This window comes from Puma concolor, chromosome D4 (genome assembly GCF_028749965.1).
Source record: "Puma concolor isolate L17-30 chromosome D4, mPumCon1.1.hap2, whole genome shotgun sequence".
Lineage (NCBI taxonomy): Eukaryota > Metazoa > Chordata > Mammalia > Carnivora > Felidae > Puma > Puma concolor.
In genome coordinates this window covers 10,392,785-10,411,543 of record NC_141679.1, presented here as the reverse complement: position 1 = coordinate 10,411,543, position 18,759 = coordinate 10,392,785, and the positions used below count along the sequence as shown (strand labels likewise).

Sequence of the window (18,759 nt, the reverse complement as noted above, 5' to 3'; positions counted from 1 at the left end):
CTTCTTCTTGTTTTTAATTTATTTGAGAGCGAGAGAGTGCAAACAGGTGAGAGGGGCAAAGAGAGAGAGAGATTGAGAGAGAGAGAGAGAGAGAGAGAGACGGAGAGAATCGTAAGCAGCCTCCATGCCCAGTGTGGAGCCCGACACCAGGCTCGATCCCACAACCCTGGGATCATGCCCTGAGGGGAAATCAGGAGTCAGGTGTTCAACTGACTGGAGCCACCCAGCTGCCTCCCTGGGCCTTCTATTTAATTCTTTACCTACTAACGTATATTTTTTTTAATTGAGGACCTTGCTTTTGAAGGGCAGGTCCGAAGGGGTATCTGTTTTTTCCCCCGCTGCAAGGACAGAGATAAGCATCGGAAATGCCTTCCTCAATGTCTGTGAGATCACACGTGGATGTCCCACCAGTGCTTGTGACTGAGTGGTGAAGCCCGTGTCATTCATTCCTTCCCTGATTTAGACACCCGTAGAATTCGTCATTTTCACAAAATTTGTATCGCTTAAGTAATGAGGAAAACAGTGAAGAGACAACATTAAACACAAAAGAATTCGCCACTGGAAACCACCTCTTATGCGCAAAATTGGTGTTTAAAATAAGAAAAAGCTGGGGAGTTCAAGAGGAGAGGAGGGCAGGCGCCTTCTCCACATGCGGTGTGGAGTAATGGAACTGGAATGAATGTCTCATCTCATTAGCTTGGAAGAGGAGAGAAGGAAGGAAAGAAATAGAATGAAATAGTGGCTTGACAACGTTGGGAGGGCACTAAGGTGGATGGATTAGGTATCCTTTCAGAGAGAGGACACTTTAGCACTGACTTTAAGGTGGGGCTGTGAAAATCCCTTCCACAGCTTGCCGCCTGCATATCTTATCTTTTCCTTCCATATTCAGCCAGTGGACACATGGAGCACCTGCTCTGGGCCACGTGTTGACTCTGTGGGGAATTTCCGTCGACCAGCTTCTCCCCACCTATGCATGCTCAACCCTTGTCTGTGGGTTAAAAATGAAATGACGCTTTCTTGCTCCGGGGAGCTTCTGTTTCTTCCTCACATTTATTTTGAGGCCTGGCTACTTGGAAAACCGGGACTCGTCGATCTGTTCGGGCACATAATTGACCACCTCGTGTCCCGCGGTGTGCTAGGTTCGGGGATGCACCAGTGAGCCCGGAGCCCTGGTGCCTGCTTTTGCTTCTTCTACATTCTGGCGAAGAGAAGGCTCTTGTGCCCAGCTGGTCTGTTTCCTCATTGCTTCCTCGTTCCTCCCTCTCCTGCAAAACCCACAAGGCCCTGAAGCCCTCTGTTGGTTTTTTTCTAGAACTGATTTGCTTGATCTCTTGGCAGCAGTTGACAAGGCATGCTGACCCCTCCAGGAGCCACATCAACTTTGGCCTGTGTGATACTGTGTTCTCTCCTTGGTTCTCCCCAGCTCCATTCCTGGCTCCCTTTTCTTCTCCCAGAACTCGCTCTTTGGTAACAACTCCCTCCCCCTCTCCCTGGAGGCTGGTAGAACCCTCCCCCCACCCCAGGGCTCCCAGGGCTCCTCCAGCCTCTCCTCTGCCGAGTGCACTTGCCAGTTCCCACCTTCGCTCATCGCCTGTAAGTGCCTCCATCCAGCTTGTGGATGCGACAGAACTCATCGCCTCCCTCTCCTACCATACCAGACTCCCCACTCTCCCCCAGGTCGGCCAAGTGCCTCCTCCGGCATTCTCCTTCCCTTCCAGATGGAAGTCCAGCCAGCCCCTCCACTTCTGCTGAGTCCTGCCCCCTTGCCCATAGCTCAGGCCCCTCGCTGCTTTCACAGACTTGAGGTCTCTCTTCCCTTCGCTTGTCCTAAGCTTGCCATCAGGTCACTCACTCTGGAACTCAGTGCTGACCCTCTGCTCCTGGCCCAGAAATCGTCACATGCTGCAGGGTCTGGAAGGCTGGCTGGAGGCTTCCCCGCCCCTTGCTCCAGCTCTGCCTCTCATTCCCTTTCGGGCACCCAGTTCTTCAGCTTCGCTGCGCTGCCCTGTCCAGCTCTCGCTCTCACTCCCTCCTCCTGATTTCCCGCTCCCATGCCTTTGTCCTCCTTGTCCTTTTCTCAACACTTTCTTTATTTTTCACCTTTCTCTGTTCCTCCCTTAAACTTCAGCTTGGATGCAGTTTCTTTTCCTGAAGGTCTCTGTGGTCCTTTCTCGGCTCCAAGTCCTCTCTCCAGCCTTTGGATTTCCATAAAAGTCTATGGCTATTCCTGTGTGATAATCCTTGTTGGTATTTGTAATCTCATCACATGTCTCACCCCAGACTGTAGAATCCCCGGGCAGCGGCATCCTGACACCTTGCAGCCATCTCAGGCTCCTGGACCACCTCTTAGAACATGGCGTGATGGATGTCCATGGGAGAGAGGATTTAGGAGTCTGCTTGTTTACGAATCGACACAATTTAAAATCTAGACATGGGGTTGACAAAACTACAGCCTTTAGGCTGCTTCTGCCCACTGCTTGGCTTTGTGAATAAAGTTTTATTGTAACATGACCACTCAGCAGCCTGGGCGTTCTGCAGTTGAATGGCCTGAAATCGTTACTAACCTTTTACAGAAGAAGTTTGTCTACCCCTGGTCTATACCATTGTCCAGACTTGTGAAGAGTCCAGTATCAGGTGTGGGAGGAAAGTAAAGAAATAATGTGTGCTTAAACTCTTAGCCTTTTGCTTTGGCTCTTTGATATATCTATGTGGCTACCATAGTTTGAGCATTGGGATTTTATTACTTTGTTGAAAGTGAAGTACAATTCATTTTGTTGTAAAAATGATGCCGACGGCCAAGTTAACTAGATTTGATCTCCAGTTTCCTAACATTGGGGTAGAATTGTCTGGGTCGAAGTTAGGCCTGCCCAGGCTTTATGTCACTAAAATGTTTTTGGTATTCTCAGTGAAAATAAGTCATCTGCAGGGGTCTGCCAGCTGTGTCCCCAGTTTTGCCAGCCTTAGAGACATGTCCCTTATTTTGGCTGGGGGAGGAAGCAGCGTGTTCCAGAGCCTTGCTCTGTAGCTTTGCAGATGAGGAAGGCCGTACGTTGCCAGGGTTGAGAGGTAGAGTTTTGTGCACCCCCATGTGAATACCCTGTGGTCTTTTCCTTTCCAGAGGGACGCATGGTCATCCAGGATATTCCTGCCGTCACCAGCAGAGGGCACATGGAGAACACACCTGATCTGGTTTCTGACTCCACCTACTACAGCAGCTTTTACCAGCCTTCTCTGTTCCCTTACTACAACAATCTGTACAACTACCCGCAGTACTCCATGGCCTTGGCCGCGGATTCCTCTTCCGGGGACGTGGGAAACCCCCTCGGGGGGTCCCCTGTGAAGAACAGCCTGCGGAGCCTCCCGGCACCCTACGTGCCCAGTCAGCCGGGAAACCAGTGGCAGGTAAGACGTAGCCCAGAGTGACTGGATCTGTCAAGAACACACACATGCACACACAACGACCAGCTCAGCACACATGTGTGCATGTTATGCCAGAGGTGTTAAAAAAAAAAAAAAGTTCCCTCTCCCGGGTCGGCTGCGGGAATTGTAACGTGTAAAGGGATCACACTTGTGTGTGTTTGCACTTCTCTCATTTTGCACTATCATTTTGCATAAATACCCAGTTGGCCGGAGGCAGATTCACGAGGGGCTCACTGTGTGAGGTCTCACCTCCTCCTGTAGCCTCCTCCCCACTTTCTTTGAGCAGCTTAGAAAATGCTGGGTGCGGCCTTCTGGGTGGCTGTAATCTTAGTGATGAATTTGCACCCTGGAAGGGACGAGTGGTATCACCTGTGTGCTCACGTGGACGCAAGGTAAGAAAAGGAATTAGGTCCCTGTCGTTCTGGGCCACATTGGGTGCTTTTTTTTAGCTGGGAATGAAGGTCATCTTTCATATGCTTAAGTGTGCGATCAAGAGCTTGTAGATTAACACGGGGGTAAAACAAAGCATTTTGCATTGTCAGGGAAGGAGTGTTTTTCTAGAGCTGTTCTGCTTCCTCAGCTGTAACCGTTTCCTCGGATTTCAAGGCACTGAAAACGTCCACGAGCTGGGTTACCACGCCGCGGGGAGTGTGGCCGCATGAGAGCCAGCACTCCCCACCTGCAAGCCTCTGGCAGCCATAGATGTTACAATTCAGGGAGAACGGTTCTTATTTGGGGTACATTTACCTCGCAGGCTTTCTCAACTGGGCTTTGATTCCAACACAATGGGACATACATATCTGGGAGTTCGGGGCAAAACTTCGACCTTCTTATGCCCATTTTTTAAAAATGTAAGTTGAAATTTTCCTCTGGGCGATTCTATCCCGTTTTGTATTTTTTAGGTGTGAGGAAGTAGTTAATTTTCAAGCTCCCCCGCTTTTTGGATTCTCTCACTCCCCTTAGGGATCAGACTTCTTCAGCCTATTAATACGTCCACCCTAGTCCCCTGGGATACACATTTTTGTAAGTTTGCCACACATTTTATTTTCAGAACCATGCTTGTTAAAAAGAGGGCTTCACAGGGGCGCCTGGGTGGCTCAGTCGGTTGAGCCTCTGACTTCAGCTCAGATCATGATCCCACAGTTCGTGAGTTCAAGCCCTGTGTCAGGCTCGAACTGACAGCTTAGAGCCTGGAACCTGCTTTGAATTCTATGTCTGCCCCTCCCCTGCTCATGTTCTCTCTCTCTCAAAAATAAATAAGCTTAAAAAAAAAAAGAGGGCTTCACGCATATGGGTATGAGAACTCGGAGGTAATGTGAGTGTAAAGGAATGCAGTCACTTATAGATCTTCAACCTGGACCTCTACAGGCCTTTCAAAGTGCCAACTGGATTTTATTCTTGGGGGCAGGTTTTGGGCTGATTTCCATCAGAAGCTCTCCTCTCTGCAAGGAAGAAGAAGTATCTTGTAGTTCTGAAAACACCAGCGTATCCTGTAGATTCCCACAAGGCAGGGACTACCGCTGGAGCGTCCTGATTTTCTGGCTACTTCTAGGCTTTAAGGATAAAAGTAGGACAGCTCTGTGAACCTGTTGGCCTATGAGAAAAAGGATGAGGGGGGGAAAAAAACCTTAACTGTTCCCTGAGAGAAAGGCAGGCAACTCTTGGTGAGCTTTCCGGTAAAGTCAGACGTCTACTTGTCAGAATCCTTGAGCTGGCCTATAAGACGGCAGACCAGCATCACTGCCTGGTCTTGGAGAGATGTCTCAGGTGCTGTGTGTAAGGAGAGAGAGAGTTTCCGGAGGGCAGGTTCCCACACCTGGAGGAAAAATCGTGGCCAGACTTTCTTAGTCCTGGGGGACAGGCAGTTTTGATGCTGTTCATGCTGTCTCTAGCACTGCCACTTATGGAGAGAGGTAGAGACGCCCGCCGAGGCATCATTTAACATATAGTTTGTCTTCCTGGAAGGCTGAGCGTAAGACCTTTTATTTCCAGTCGCTGTTGGTAATATATTCTCATGGAACAAATTATTTTGCAGAAATAGGTCCTTCTCTGCTACTGTGGTTGATGCCCCTTCCTCTTAGTTAGTAATGGCACCAGTCATGACAGCCAGCATTTGCTGAACGGTGAGTCTTCCTCCAAGGCCCAGGAGGCAGATCGTGTTGCCTGCTTTTTACAGGTGAGGACACTGAGACCCAGAGGGCTGACTTGTCCATGGTCACACAGCCACCACACAAGAGAGCTGGAGTTTGAATGTGGATCTGTCTGGTTCCACGGTGTTTCTCAGCAGCGTTTGGTTATCACTGGGTTGGGCCACGGAAACTGCCATCAATATAAATACCAAGGTCCTCTCTAGTTCTTTAGGGCTTAGAATTCCTACCTAAGCGCTTTGCTTTACATTGAGGGTCTTCTTGGAATCGTCTTCCGGTTTTCTTTCCTCCCTTGTGGAGGTTGGAAATATGCAGAAACTTCTGGAACAGTGCTGACGTGTGGTTACCTCGGATGGCCGAGAATGGGGCCTCTGAAGCTTTCCTGAAATATGCCGTCTCGGCAATAGCATTGAAAATATGCTGAATTCCCTGCTATCTGAAAGTTGCTTTTGGAATCTGCCTGCAAATCTCCTGTGAATGTGCTTCTCGGGAAAGCATATCTAGACACACCTGCAGTGTTCGTGTAACCTGGAAAATGATCCTAACAGTTGAGATGAGGGGCTTGACCGCGTGGCGTCTCCATCCCTCCTCAGTCTGACGCTGTGTGAGTCTATGGATTAACCTCGTAACCAGATACAAACACAAGCTGGACTTACAGCCCTGTTGTTATTCCTACAAAAATTAGTTCTCTTGGAAATAAACTCCTAAGTGCAAGACCCAGCGTAGGTATATAAGCCATCACTTTGCAGAATGGCAGGTGACCATCAGTCTCGTGGCGATCAGAGCTGCAGTGGGTCTTAGGAAGCTCCAGTTCACCCCATCCTGGTGCAGGGAGAACAGAGGTCTGAAGCTGAAGGGGTTTACTCCGCACCCACAGATAGTTGATGGCAGAGCCTGGACTAGAAACCAGGTCTGTTGGTTTAGGAGAACACTGGAAGATCCATATTCACTTCTGACTTGGCATTTAAATGTTTGTGAAGCCTGGGGCAAAACACAAAATTGTCTCTGCGTCTCTCTGTTTTGGTCTGTAAAGTGGGCATGGTACCACCTTCAGAGAATGGTTGCCTGCATACGTCTGGCAGTGTAACAGCTGGAGTGAGGTGATTAGTGCCTGTAGACGTTTCTGGGCACACCAGCAAGTGCTATGCCCGTGTTGACTGCAGTTATTTCTTTTCACTAATCATCATTTTTTAGATCTATCTAATTTTCAGCCTTCTGCCGCTATGTATTGTAGTTAGCGATCTCAGATCCCCTTTGTGACAAGATAGGGTATATGTAGGGCGCATTTTAGTATTAAAAGACTGTGACATGTGAGTATGGACCAAGTATGAATGTACGTGGAATAATTTTTTCAGGGTTGGGGAAAAACGTGTTCTGCTCAGCAGATGGAAAACCAGAAGCACAGACAGAAATCATAATGGTGCAACACATGTTTATGATGTGTGTGTTATGAAGTATTAGTTAAATGGGGAATGCCTACACATAATACTTATAACTAGTAAGCGCTATCGCTCTTAATAAGGAACAAAACGGCTCACTTTTTTTTTAAACATTTTTTTTTAACGTTTATTTTTGTGAGAGACAGAGTATGAGTGGGGGAAGGGCAGAGAGAGAGAAGGAGACACAGAATCCGAAGCAGGCTTCAGGCTCCGAGCTGTCAGCACAGAGCCTGACACAGGACTCAAGCTCATGGACCGTGAGATCATGACCTGAGCTGAAGTCAGAGCCTTAACCTATTGAGCCACCCAGGCACCCCTAGAGGGCTCACTTTTTAACCACGTTGTTAGGGCAGAAGCGTCGGGAACAGCCATCTGGGCCCCAGCCCCGCTGTTTTGGGAGGGTGCTTTGGTTCTGCTCTTGTGCTCCCTCCTGCTGGAAGCTTCCGGGGGGAGGACGGCATGGGGGTGCCCCCTTGATTGTGACCCTGCTTTTCATCTCCTTTGTGGAAGGTGTGCCAGACTGTGCTAGTCCCTCCTGACTGCCTCCTCCCTTGGTCTGACCCTGGCACATCTCCTCCAGAGACTGTCTTGACTTCCTTCCTCACTCCTCACTGGATCAAGTCCCCATTCTGTTAGTTCTCCCCCTCCCCTTACTGCGGGGTATATCCATGGGTGGGGGGTGGGGGTGGGGGAACAGCGGGAATGTTCTTCAACCAAGAGCTCCTTTCTGATTCCTAGAAAAACTGATGGAAGTGGAGATAATCCTAATTTTTTAAAGCTAATAGGGAGGGTATTGAATTATTTGCTGAAAAGTAGCCATTGAGTTTATTGTAAAGGTGAGACTTCCGGTAAGTGTCCCTATAAAATCAAGCCACAGATAATTACAGAGCACCTACTAAGTGCGAAATCTATTAAAGGAAATAGAACAGCGTGCTGGGTCCGCATCCCAGAAGCTCAGGACTCCTTCATGTTAATGCCCTGCATGCGGAGAACTGCTTTAATCGCTTTTGGTCTGCCTCCAGCCTCTGGAGATTTGTGGCCCAATCATAGATTCCTGTCCTGTTGTGAAACAGGAATAACATTTGTGACACTGGAACAGACTCACGATGAATGGCTGGTTCCACTGACCAGCAGCTCAATTTCACTTCTGCATTTAATTGCCTGCAAAAGCTGTTTATTGCCTTGTGCACTCCTCCACGGCAACATTATCTCTTAAATAAACATGTTGTACCAGGTTGACAAGGGAGAGGTGCATATCAAGGGAGCAGAAATAAATACGGGAGGACTCGAAGCTGTACCTGGAATCTCCTTTCAGCCCCTCTGGCTGGCAACCTCTCGATCGCCTTTCAGAAGCTGGTGCCTCCAGATGTGTAGACTCCCGTGCTGCTCACAGTTCGGGGGTGGTCAAAATGACAACATAGGTGATTTCGTTCCTTCTGATGGTGATTTTGGGCTCAGTCTGAGATGTCTTGTTTTAGGGTTGCCCACTTATGATTACACGCCTAGTGGGATGCATTTGTTTTTTAAATAAACACTCATGGGCATTCTGCTATGTGTTAGGGACTACCACTGAACCAGCAGACAAAAATGGGAAAAGCAAGGCTTGGGGGAAGGCTGCTGTTACCACCTGGAAAATGAGGCAGAAAGTTGGGCATCACCTCCGTAACCGTGGGTTTGAAACTGAGCTCCAGGCAGGAAGGAAACCAGATTCTGGGATCTGGGCTTGGAGTACAGAGAAGGCGCCCCTTGTGAGCGTTCCTGGGATGGCGCTCTAGTACCTTTGATTGGCTGGGGCCAAAGCATCAGGCAGGGTCTTAACGAAAGCCCCTGCCAGTTCAAGCCACCATATAATATTCTCTGTCCCACAGCGAGCAGCCTGATGGGGCCCCTGTTTCCACACTGCTTCCTCTTTTCATTAGCGTTGCTCAGCATGAGAACGACCTGTTAGCCAAAAGGTTGAGAGGAAGTGACTTCTGGAGCGTGTGCTGTGTGGGGGACAGCAGCCCTGGAGGGTCCTAGAGGGGCTGCAGGTGGCTCAGACCTGGCTCTTGTTCCCAGGGAGACGATTATAAGTCATAGTCATTATTTTAAGATATTCCTAAATTTAAAAAACATATCAGAGAGAAGGCAGTAGAATGCAAAATCCATTTCAGTTTTTTTTTTTTTTTTCAACGTTTATTTATTTTTGGGACAGAGAGAGACAGAGCATGAACGGGGGAGGGGCAGAGAGAGAGGGAGACACAGAATCAGAAACAGGCTCCAGGCTCCGAGCCATCAGCCCAGAGCCTGACGCGGGGCTCAAACTCCTGGACCGTGAGATCGTGACCTGGCTGAAGTCGGACGCCAACTGACTGTGCCACCCAGGCGCCCCTCAGTTTTTTTTTTTAAGTGTATTTATTTATTTTGAGAGAGAGAGGGAAGGAGGGGCAAAGAGAGAGGAAGAGAGAGAATCCCAAGCATGCTCCGTGCTGTCAGCACAGAGCCTGACTCAGGACTCAAACTCCCGAACCGTGAGACCATGACCTTAACTGAAATCAAGAGTCTGACGCTTAACCGATTGAGCCACCCAGGCACCACCATTTCGGTTTTTAAGATGAAGCAGACTTCACATAAGTTTCTGGGTTTGCCTCGACCACCAAGCTGTACTGTCAGGGACCCCAGGATGATGTGCATCAGGGCACCTCAGATTCCTGGATAGTTGTGAGCTGCGAAAGTTGAAGTGATTGAGGAACACAGCTGGTTATAGGAGAGCCAGACCCCAGCTGGGCTGTCTGCCTTTGCTCACGTGCTCTCTGTACAGAGCCTTGTGATCAAGGCTGTCTGCTCCAAACTGTCATCCAAACGTGCCAGCAGGTTAATCTCGCCTAGGCTTCCCTGTTGCGAGCAAGCTGGTTATTGGCCGCTGTCTGTTGGTGGATGAACACTAACTGCCTTTTTTCTCTGAAAAGAAAAATTGACAAAGTTTGCAAGCAGACACAAGAGAGTCTATAAGAACAAATATAGTTTAAAATATTTAAAATAATTTCTTACCTTAGGAAAAGGTAATTAAAATAGATACGGTAAATGGCCTTGGCCTGTAAACGCTAACACCCTTTATTAGGCTTCTTAAAGGGGAATCAGAAAGATGTAAGTTTATGTTGACTGAACGTGTTAATGGGTTCAGGGCGCCTGGGAGGCTCAGTCTGTTAAGTCATCCCACTCTTGATTTCAGCTCAGGTTGTGATCTCACGGATTGTGAGATCGAGCCTTGTGTTGGGCTCTGACCTGACAGCATGGAGCCTGCTTGGGATTCTCTGTCTCCCTCTCTCTGCCCCTCCCCCACGCATGTGCATGTTTTCTCCCGGGCATGCGTGCATCCTCTCTCAAAATAAGAATAAATAAGTTAAATTAAAACTTAGAAAGTATTACAGGTTCCATTGCTATGATGGGGTATACTTATTATGTATCTGGCCACTTTTGTGATCTCTATAATTCTAATAATTTTCTAGTTGCTTATTTTGGGGTATCTGGGTCAGATACAGGAGAATATTGGTACAGCCGTTTTCCCCTGTATACCTCCAGTTCTGATACATGTCGTTGGCGTGATACTCAGTTTGGATACTAGCCGTGGATGTTGGTGTCCTCTTGTTCCTCATTTTACTGGGAATGTGTCCAGCGGTTCACTGTCATCTGTGCAGGATGTTACCTGTGCTGGTTTTACAGAGGAATGAGGAAAATAAGGACAAGTGAGGTTTTTTTTGTTTTTTTTTTTTAATGTTTATTATTTTGAGAGCGAGAGAGAAGGAGAGACAAAGCATGAGCGGGAAAGGGGGCCAGCGAGAGAGGGAGACACAGAATCCAAAGCAGGCTCAGGGTTCTGAGCTCTTAGCATAGAGCCTGACGGGGGCTTGCACCCACGGACTATGAGATCATGACCTGAGCCAAAGTCGGATTCTTACCAACTGAGCCATACAGGTGCCCCAGGCCAAGTGAGTTTTTCTTAAAGCTCAGCTATTCAATTAAAAAAATTGCTCTTAGGGACACCTGACTGGCTCAGTCAGAAGAGCATGCGACTCTTGATTGCAGGGTTGTGAGTTCAAGTCCCATATTGGGTGTAGAGCTTACTTTAAAAAAATTGTTTTTATTGCGACTGCTCTTCTAACATTTTGTAAAAATAAAATCCTATTAGGCGGCAGGATTTCTTTTTGTGCAAATGCCCTCACTCAGCAGCACCGTCCCTACCCCTCCCCGTCTCTTTCCCTTTTACATCATGCCAGTCTCTGCAGTCGTCTGTCACTGTGTCACCATGACAACAGCAAAGTTCCCTGGGTCTTCATCTGCTTCGTTTAGCGATTGTGTCGACTTAACGCTCAGCTTGACTCTTTACAGGGAGAGTGCTTTGGTCTTTTTCTTCCTTTTTACAGCAGTCCTGTGAATGCCCAGCATTCTGTGGGACCCCTTCCCATGCACCCCAAGTAGGCCCTGCTGTCTGTCCAGTGGAGTGAGGACTCCATTGGGTCGGAGGGCCGGTCTTGGAGAATCTTCTGTTTCAGAAAACATACAAGTCACTACGTACCTCAGAAAGTTTGAATTTTATTTGTTAATGTTTATTTTTGAGAAGGAGGGGGAGGGGCAGAGAGAAAGGGAGACACAGAACATGAAGCAGCCTCCAGGCTCCGAGCTGTCAGCACAGAGCCCAACACAGGGCTCGAACTCATGAACTATAAAATCATGACCTGAGCCGAAGTCGGAGGCTTAACTGACTGAGCCACCCAGGCGCCCCGCACCTCAGAAAGTTTCAAGCCAGTGAAAGGAAGGTGTGCGGCTTCTCCAGGTTTGGAGCCCACATGGCCTCTACTATGAACTTTCCCTTAAGTGGCCTGTCACACCTTGGCCGTATTTATAACTTTCTCCTGTGCAGCACACCTCTTCCTGAGATTCTTCTCTTTCAAGGAGAAATAATGACTCCAGTGCTCCTGGCCTTTACAACACGCCCCCAATCCTGAGGGGAGCAAGCTTCTGTTGGCCACCAGCTCTGAGGGCACCAGCAGCAGTTGGGGTGGGTGGTGCTCCTGAGACTCCCCAGAGCTCTGCAACCTGGATGAGTGCAGTCCTGTCTCCCGGCCTCTAAACCGCCACCTTGCTCACACGCACTTTCACAAAGGAGCTGCTGTTTGGTCTCATTTTAGACGATTACAAGCGATGGTTCTGACGACCGTCAGCTGGTGTCGATTACATCCTTACTCAAAGAATCGGTTTTGTTTGACAGATGATGAACGTTTGATGGCTTGCTTGCTTTGGATCCCTCCGCGAGGGCATTCATTTGCAGGAATTGGGGCCACAGTGACAGTACTGCTGGGTGACCCTGGGTCTGGAACAGAGCTGAGGGAGGTGGTGGGCATTCTAGATGCTGAAGCCAGACAGATGGCGAGAGGTAAGCTGAGGAATCTCTCCTAACTGCAGCAGGGCACTGGCCAGGCCCTTTGGAGCATTTGGGTTGAAAACGTGTGATTGGCAGAAGAAAGCAGAATTGGGCTCTGGAAACCTGGGCCCCGAGGCAGACGGCTCTGACTCTGAGAATATCTTGGGCTGGGGTTGGTCCTGAACATCCTGATGGGTTGTTTCTCAGCCTGGCTGGAGCGGTCCCGTGGCATCCAGACAATCCAGCTGGAGTGTCATCTTGGGTTTTAGGAGCCCTGGGGTACAACGTTTCCATTATAAGTTCAGTCTGGTCCGGACTGAGTTGGAGAACTTTGCAATGGACTCGCATAACCCGGGGACTACTCCCTATTCAGTCGGAGGCAGAAAGAAATACATGATCAGTCTGTTGGGAGATTGTTACACAACCTGATCTCTGACACAGTGGCATCAAGTTAGTAAATAATACATCATTTGGGGATTCTGTAATCTGCTTGAAAACCAGATAATTAGATCACAGTTTTTGAAAGCTTTCAGATTTGATTTGGTTGGGCCAGTGGCCAAAATCTTATCTGTTGATGTTTTCCCTGGTAGCTTTGATTTTTTTTTTTTCCCCCGAAGCAGATGTGAATGTGAGACAGATTTTGTACATGGCCGGTTAAGTGTCCCTCATTAATTGAATAAAGCCCCAAATCAGGGGAATGCATAACAGAGGCTGGTTTGCCCTATTTTTAAAAAAAGTATATTAGGAATATGGCAGTAGAAGCGTCAAAAGACTTAAGGTTATGAAAACTCTCAAGGGCACCTGGCTGGCCGGCTCAGTTGGTAAAGCATGGCGACTTTTGATCTCGGGGTCATGTGTTTGAACCCCACGTTGGGTGTAGAGATTACCTAAAAATAAAATCTTAAAAAAATTACCATCGAGAAATCTCTATCATGTTACAGAGCATGTAGAAGAAATGCATTCACTCATTCGTTACAATTCATGTATTGAATACTAGCTCCGCCCCCGGAGCTGTGTACTGTGCTAGACTCCCTCACCCCCCAGGTCCTAGCACGCAGGGGACTAGGATACACGCAATTCTCTGATGGCTGCTGTGATGGAGTCTGGAGGAGTCTGGGGAGGGCTGTGATGTGGTCCCCGGGCAGTGGTGTGCTGGGGGCAGGGTGGGGTGAGGCCAGGATTTCATCACTGCTGTTGTTCGGAATTGCCATCGGTTAGTGACAGTTCAGAGCAGATTGACTTAGTGAGTTTCATCGCGTGTGGACCCCTTTGTGGGGCTTGAACTCACAACCCTGTGATCAAGACCTGAGCTGAGATGAAGAGTCGGATGTTTAACTGACTGAGCCGCCCCGGCACCCCAGAGTTTCATTACTTTTTAAACATTCTCTGCAGAGAGGAGACCCCCTCACTGCCTGCACTCGGGACAGGCTGCTCCCCATGCTCTGTGGACATCACCCTGGCCATCCACACACTCCGGGAAGGCGGGTTCACAGGAAGATTGAGAAACAGGGCAAAAGGGATGACCTCCTTGTTTTGTTTCTCACACCTTTTCATCACCTTCCTTCTCACAAGCGTTATCTTGGGCAGTTAGTAGTTCTTACCAGCCAATCCCGGGAGAATGAAGGGAAGACACATAATCTCCTGTCTTGAGTAATGGTCTAAACTCTAAAAACCTGAAGGAACATTCTTTGTTCTCTGTTTCTCTCACTCTGTATGTAACAGTGGCTATGTAGGAAACAGGTAGATTTTCAACTTTTTAAGATTTGAAAAGTAGAAAAAATTGAGAGAATGGAGTTTTCTTTTGAATACCGAGCAAAAGTTTTATGTACTTACGATACTTAAGTATGTCATCCAGGGGTGTGTCTGTCTCCCTCTTTGTGACCACATCCCTGGCATACCTGTGAAAGGGCTCAGGGTTACTTGGTAGCATCTCAAAAGTGGGGTCCTTGAGTGTGACCACCACTATCCCACCGATGCTAGGGACGCCCCCTTGGGGGAAGGGAGGGTGTAGGCGTGACAGGACAGATGTCACAGGGACAGCTTTCATATCTTCTGTCCCGCTTAACCCTTAACATAACCTGCAGGGATTGCTCCCGCTTTTGTGGATGAGGAAGCGGACATTCCGGGAGACAAGTCACTTGCTGGTGTCACACAGCTGCTAAGCGGGGGAAAGCGGGTTGAGTTTGAACTGGGGTTTACCTGACTATAGAGGCACGTCCGCTCCCATTGTATCTCTGCCTTCCTAGCGGGCAATATGCATTTCTTGGTTTCCCTTGCAAGAAGCCTTGAGAGCTGTTCAATGTTTTCTTACGTCTTATGATAGGTCTCATGAGACCTCATTAGTTAATAGCGTGTCTTAAATAGTATTTTCGGAGTCCTGACATTAGAGAAAGCGGACACTCCTGTGTCTTCACAGTATTAACCAAATCGAAATGACTAAACATCTGGTCCTTAAGCATGGTTTTATGGCTCCGCATCCTGTCCTATCCTGCCACCCCTCCCCCACCTTCTGTGTGCTTTAGGGAAACAGATTTTTGGTCCTTCTTGTGTCATTTTGGTTACTTAGAGGTGGGCTCTCCATCATACTTCCGGACGGGCCGTTCTGTGCCACTAACCCCCCGTGAGTTGGGTATGCCCCTCAACCGTCACCAGCCTGCGTTTGAATTTCTAATACCACCTCCGGCGGAGTATGTGAGTATATGTGTGTGCTTACACGTAGCAGGTGGCCCCAGACGGTCTCCCCTTGCCCTCCAAGCCGTCTATCATGTTCAGCACTCATAAGATACCCTTCACACTGCTGATTTATGCTAAAAGTATCCTAATGTTTCTGACAGCTCATGTGTGACATGAATAGAATCCATATTTCCTAGAGCAGCTAATCCAAGTGGCTTATTTCCCGATACTGCTGATAGGGCTATATCTCTTGGTGTCACCGCCGTTGAGATTCTGATGGTAACATATTGTTTGTGGGTCACCAGTTTTGTCTAAAACAGTAGGTTGGAACACAGTAGCAAAGGTTAATTAAGTTTGTCCATCAAATGGGAACAGATATGGACGCTTCTAATGCTTCCGTCCTAAAATCGAAGTTCCTGAATGTGTGGTTATAGGCATGTTTTCTTATTTTCAGACTCCCTCCTCAAAAAAGTTTATTTGATCTTGGAGCAGTGAAAACAGGAAGAACGGGTAAAAGCCAAAGGCAGTGAGTGAGTAGATCTTCATAATCAGCAGACATCTTAATTTAAAGTGGGAAAAGCAAGAGAGGTTTAGTGTAGAAGCTTCCAGGGCGGATTTGCTTTGTTTGGATCCTGCTTCTCTGTTTAATCCCTTTATGAGTGGAAACGAGTTACTTGATCCCTCTGAGCAGTTAGTTCTTATGCTAATGATTATTTTACTTTGAGGACTCCGGAGAAAACAGGACAGGTCTCTGTAGTATCTCTCAATAAATTTACTTTCTTCCTCTGAAAGTCCGTTAGTTCTGTGGTCAAGAAGCAACATTTTCTCAAGAAAGTTACTTGAAGAATGTCACTATCACAGGCCCCCAGTTCTTTTCTTAAGAGGTGTTGTTAACGCTTCCAGAGACTTGACATGTTAGAGAAAACGGAGAGTCCTCTTTCTGGCTGGTTATCAGCCCCGAAATAAAAATACAGATCTTTTCCTGCCCTTTGCCACCAGCTACTTTACTGAAGCCGTATTTTCTATCAGCTTTTACGTAAATGATGCATTTCTGTCTGGCTCTGTAGGACTTCACTTGGAAAGTCAGGGTTTGTGTTTTAGATTTGTGAATCCAAAGCGTGTGTAAGTGTTGACTCAGGAACTAGATAATCCTGCATAGATGTGTAGTTTGGGAAAATGAGGGAAGCACTGGGCTCGTTGTGGCCAGAGACTGTCTGCAAACAGACCTCTCCTCTCTGTTTTCTGAGCCCCCTTAAATGCATCTGGATTTTTCCAGGTTGTAGGAAAAGGAACCATTTTTTAAATTGGGCTTTTTCTGATATGTACGTATTTTTTTTTTTAATGCTTATTTATTTTTGAGAGACAGTGCGAGCAGGGGAAGAGCAGAGAGAGACACACACATAGAACCTGAAGCAGGCTCCAGGCTCTGAGCTGTCAGCACAGAGCAGGACGTGGGGCTCAAACTTGGAAGCTGTGAGACCATGACCTGAGCCAAAGTCGGACACTTAACCAACTGAGCCCCCCAGGCGCCCCCGGGTACCTAGTTTTGAAAGTCCTTGCTTCCTTTCACCAGGTTTATATACCAATCAATGCCTTTCAAGCATTTTAGGTGGAGACCCACAGTAAGAAATGTTTTACGTTGGGATCCAGTATTTGTTTACACAGACATGTAAACACAAAATGAAACTTTTCGTACAGCATCTCTTGTTCATACTGTGCACAGTGAATTGCCAGATTTCTGTTCTACTCTGTTTCATTCCATTCATTTCTGTACTGTTATTTTTAAAAAATGCTGCTTGCAACCTGCTGAATTATTTGGGGCCCACAGATGGTCAGAGTGCTGCATTTTGGAAAATACTCTCCAAGGAGTAAACTTTGTTCTATCAGCACCCAGACGCAGATGGTGAAAACAAGCAATTGAAAAAAATAAAATAAAATGAAAGCAACCAATTGAACAACACAAGTTTAAAAAATTTAATTTTTTTTTCTGTCTTAATTGTTTTGTATAATCAGGACAAGCATAATGGACCACTGATAAACGCACTTGTGATCCTAATATCCTGTCAGGTGTCCACCCCTTAAAGTTTCTACAAGAGTGGTGTGAATCTTCTGTGCCCTCGCCAGGACCTCCTGGGAGTTGGGAGAAGCTTGCTTTCTCTTCTTGTGATCAGTTTTGGTTCTGTGTTTCCAAACACAGAAGACTTGCTTCCCTGGTGCATCTTATGGCTGTTGCTCATGTGTCTGAAATCTGTCTGGCATTAATTCAGACATTGAGCTCTGCCCCTTCCTTTCTTTTTGAGAAAGCCCACTTATACAAGCTTCATTGGCTTCTGCCTGTGTCACAGACCTTCTGGAGCTGTGGGAATCATGGGGTTCACAGCTTCAAGCATCTCAGATGTATCCTTTCTTAACCCACCTGTCCGCTCTGCCATACTGCATGGTCATCCTATTCTGTCTTCTCTCCCCCCTCCTCTCTGAGGAATGAACATTCCTTCCATTTTTGGAGGAACAGCTCTAGTTTCTTCAGCCTCTTAAGTGCTGACCCTCAAACTCCGCCCATTCCTCCTCAGTTTACCGGAGGGGTCCACCCAAGCTTGGCGGGAATCTCTTACAGAGGCCTGAGTGTGCTCAAGGCCAATCTCCACCTGCTGTCCCCTTGTCTTCCTCCTGCTGGGGAGGGGTGAAGGGCATTCCGAATGAGCCCTGAGGAGAGAAGGCAAGGTGGATTCAGTGGAGGAAGTTAAGGAAGGCAGGTGAGAGAAGACAAAGCCCTAGAGGACAGGAGAGACCAGGAGGGAAGAGGGGAGGATGGGCTGTAGCCGGAGGGAGTCCGCCGTGTCATGAGTCCGTCAGCATTTGCCATGTTAACGTTTCAGTAATCTCGGAAATGGGTGCCTAAGAGCGATCACTTTCAGCCCGTATGTTAAGAATAATTCTTGCCACCTGTGATGCGTGGCATGGCAGAGGATGAATGAGGTGCATTTTAGGAAGTGAACGGGCACTTGCCCTTTGGGTCAAGCACCCGTGCAGGTAAGGTCTGTGAACGAGGAGGGCTCACAGTGTGCTATCACGTGAGCCTGGAAACAGCCATCCCTTCTGGATGGTTTGAAAAGAAGCTTATACTAAAACTGGAGAGGGGCGCCTGGGTGGCTCAGTGAGTTAAGCGTCTGACTTCAGCTCAGGTCATGATCTCACAGGTCGTGGGTTCGAGCCCCGCGTCGGGCTCTGTGCTGACAGCTCAGAGCCTGGAGCCTGTTTAGGATTCTGGGTCTTCCTCTCTCTCTCTCTGTCCCTCCCCTGCTCACGCTCTGTCTCTCTCTCTCTTTCTCAAAAATAAGTTAACATTAAAAAAAATTAAAAAAAAAATAAAGAAATCCTTTAATGAGGGTGCAAGTCACCCCCCAGCTTTTACTCTTTGCATCACCAGGAGACCTGCAGTTCCACAGTGTGTGAAGAACCCTGACTTTTTTCATAAAAACGTTTCTGTTTGTAAAACCAGAGGTCCATCCCACATGTGGCTTTTGCAGCTTAAAAGGCTGCAAGCCACATGTCACTGCCAAGGGCATCTTCTCATTATTGGCTTAAATATCGGAGCTTGCGCTTAGGAATTTGATCCCGTACGGTTCTCGAGAAGTCTGTTCGCTTTCGTGGCCAGCTCTGCTTTGCCGCTGAGCCACGC

At 47.8% G+C, this 18,759-nt stretch overlaps 1 protein-coding gene across 2 annotated transcripts in view; it reads left to right on the top strand.

The window, feature by feature from the left end:
* Nucleotides 1-18,759, top strand: part of DMRT1 (doublesex and mab-3 related transcription factor 1) — a 113,524-nt gene that overhangs the window by 42,977 nt on the left and 51,788 nt on the right. For both annotated transcript variants that reach the window (XM_086684949.1, XM_086684948.1), the window contains exon 3: nt 3,119-3,402. In XM_086684949.1, the coding sequence (XP_086541075.1) occupies nt 3,119-3,402 (284 nt within the window). The remainder of the gene's footprint in view (nt 1-3,118; nt 3,403-18,759) is intronic.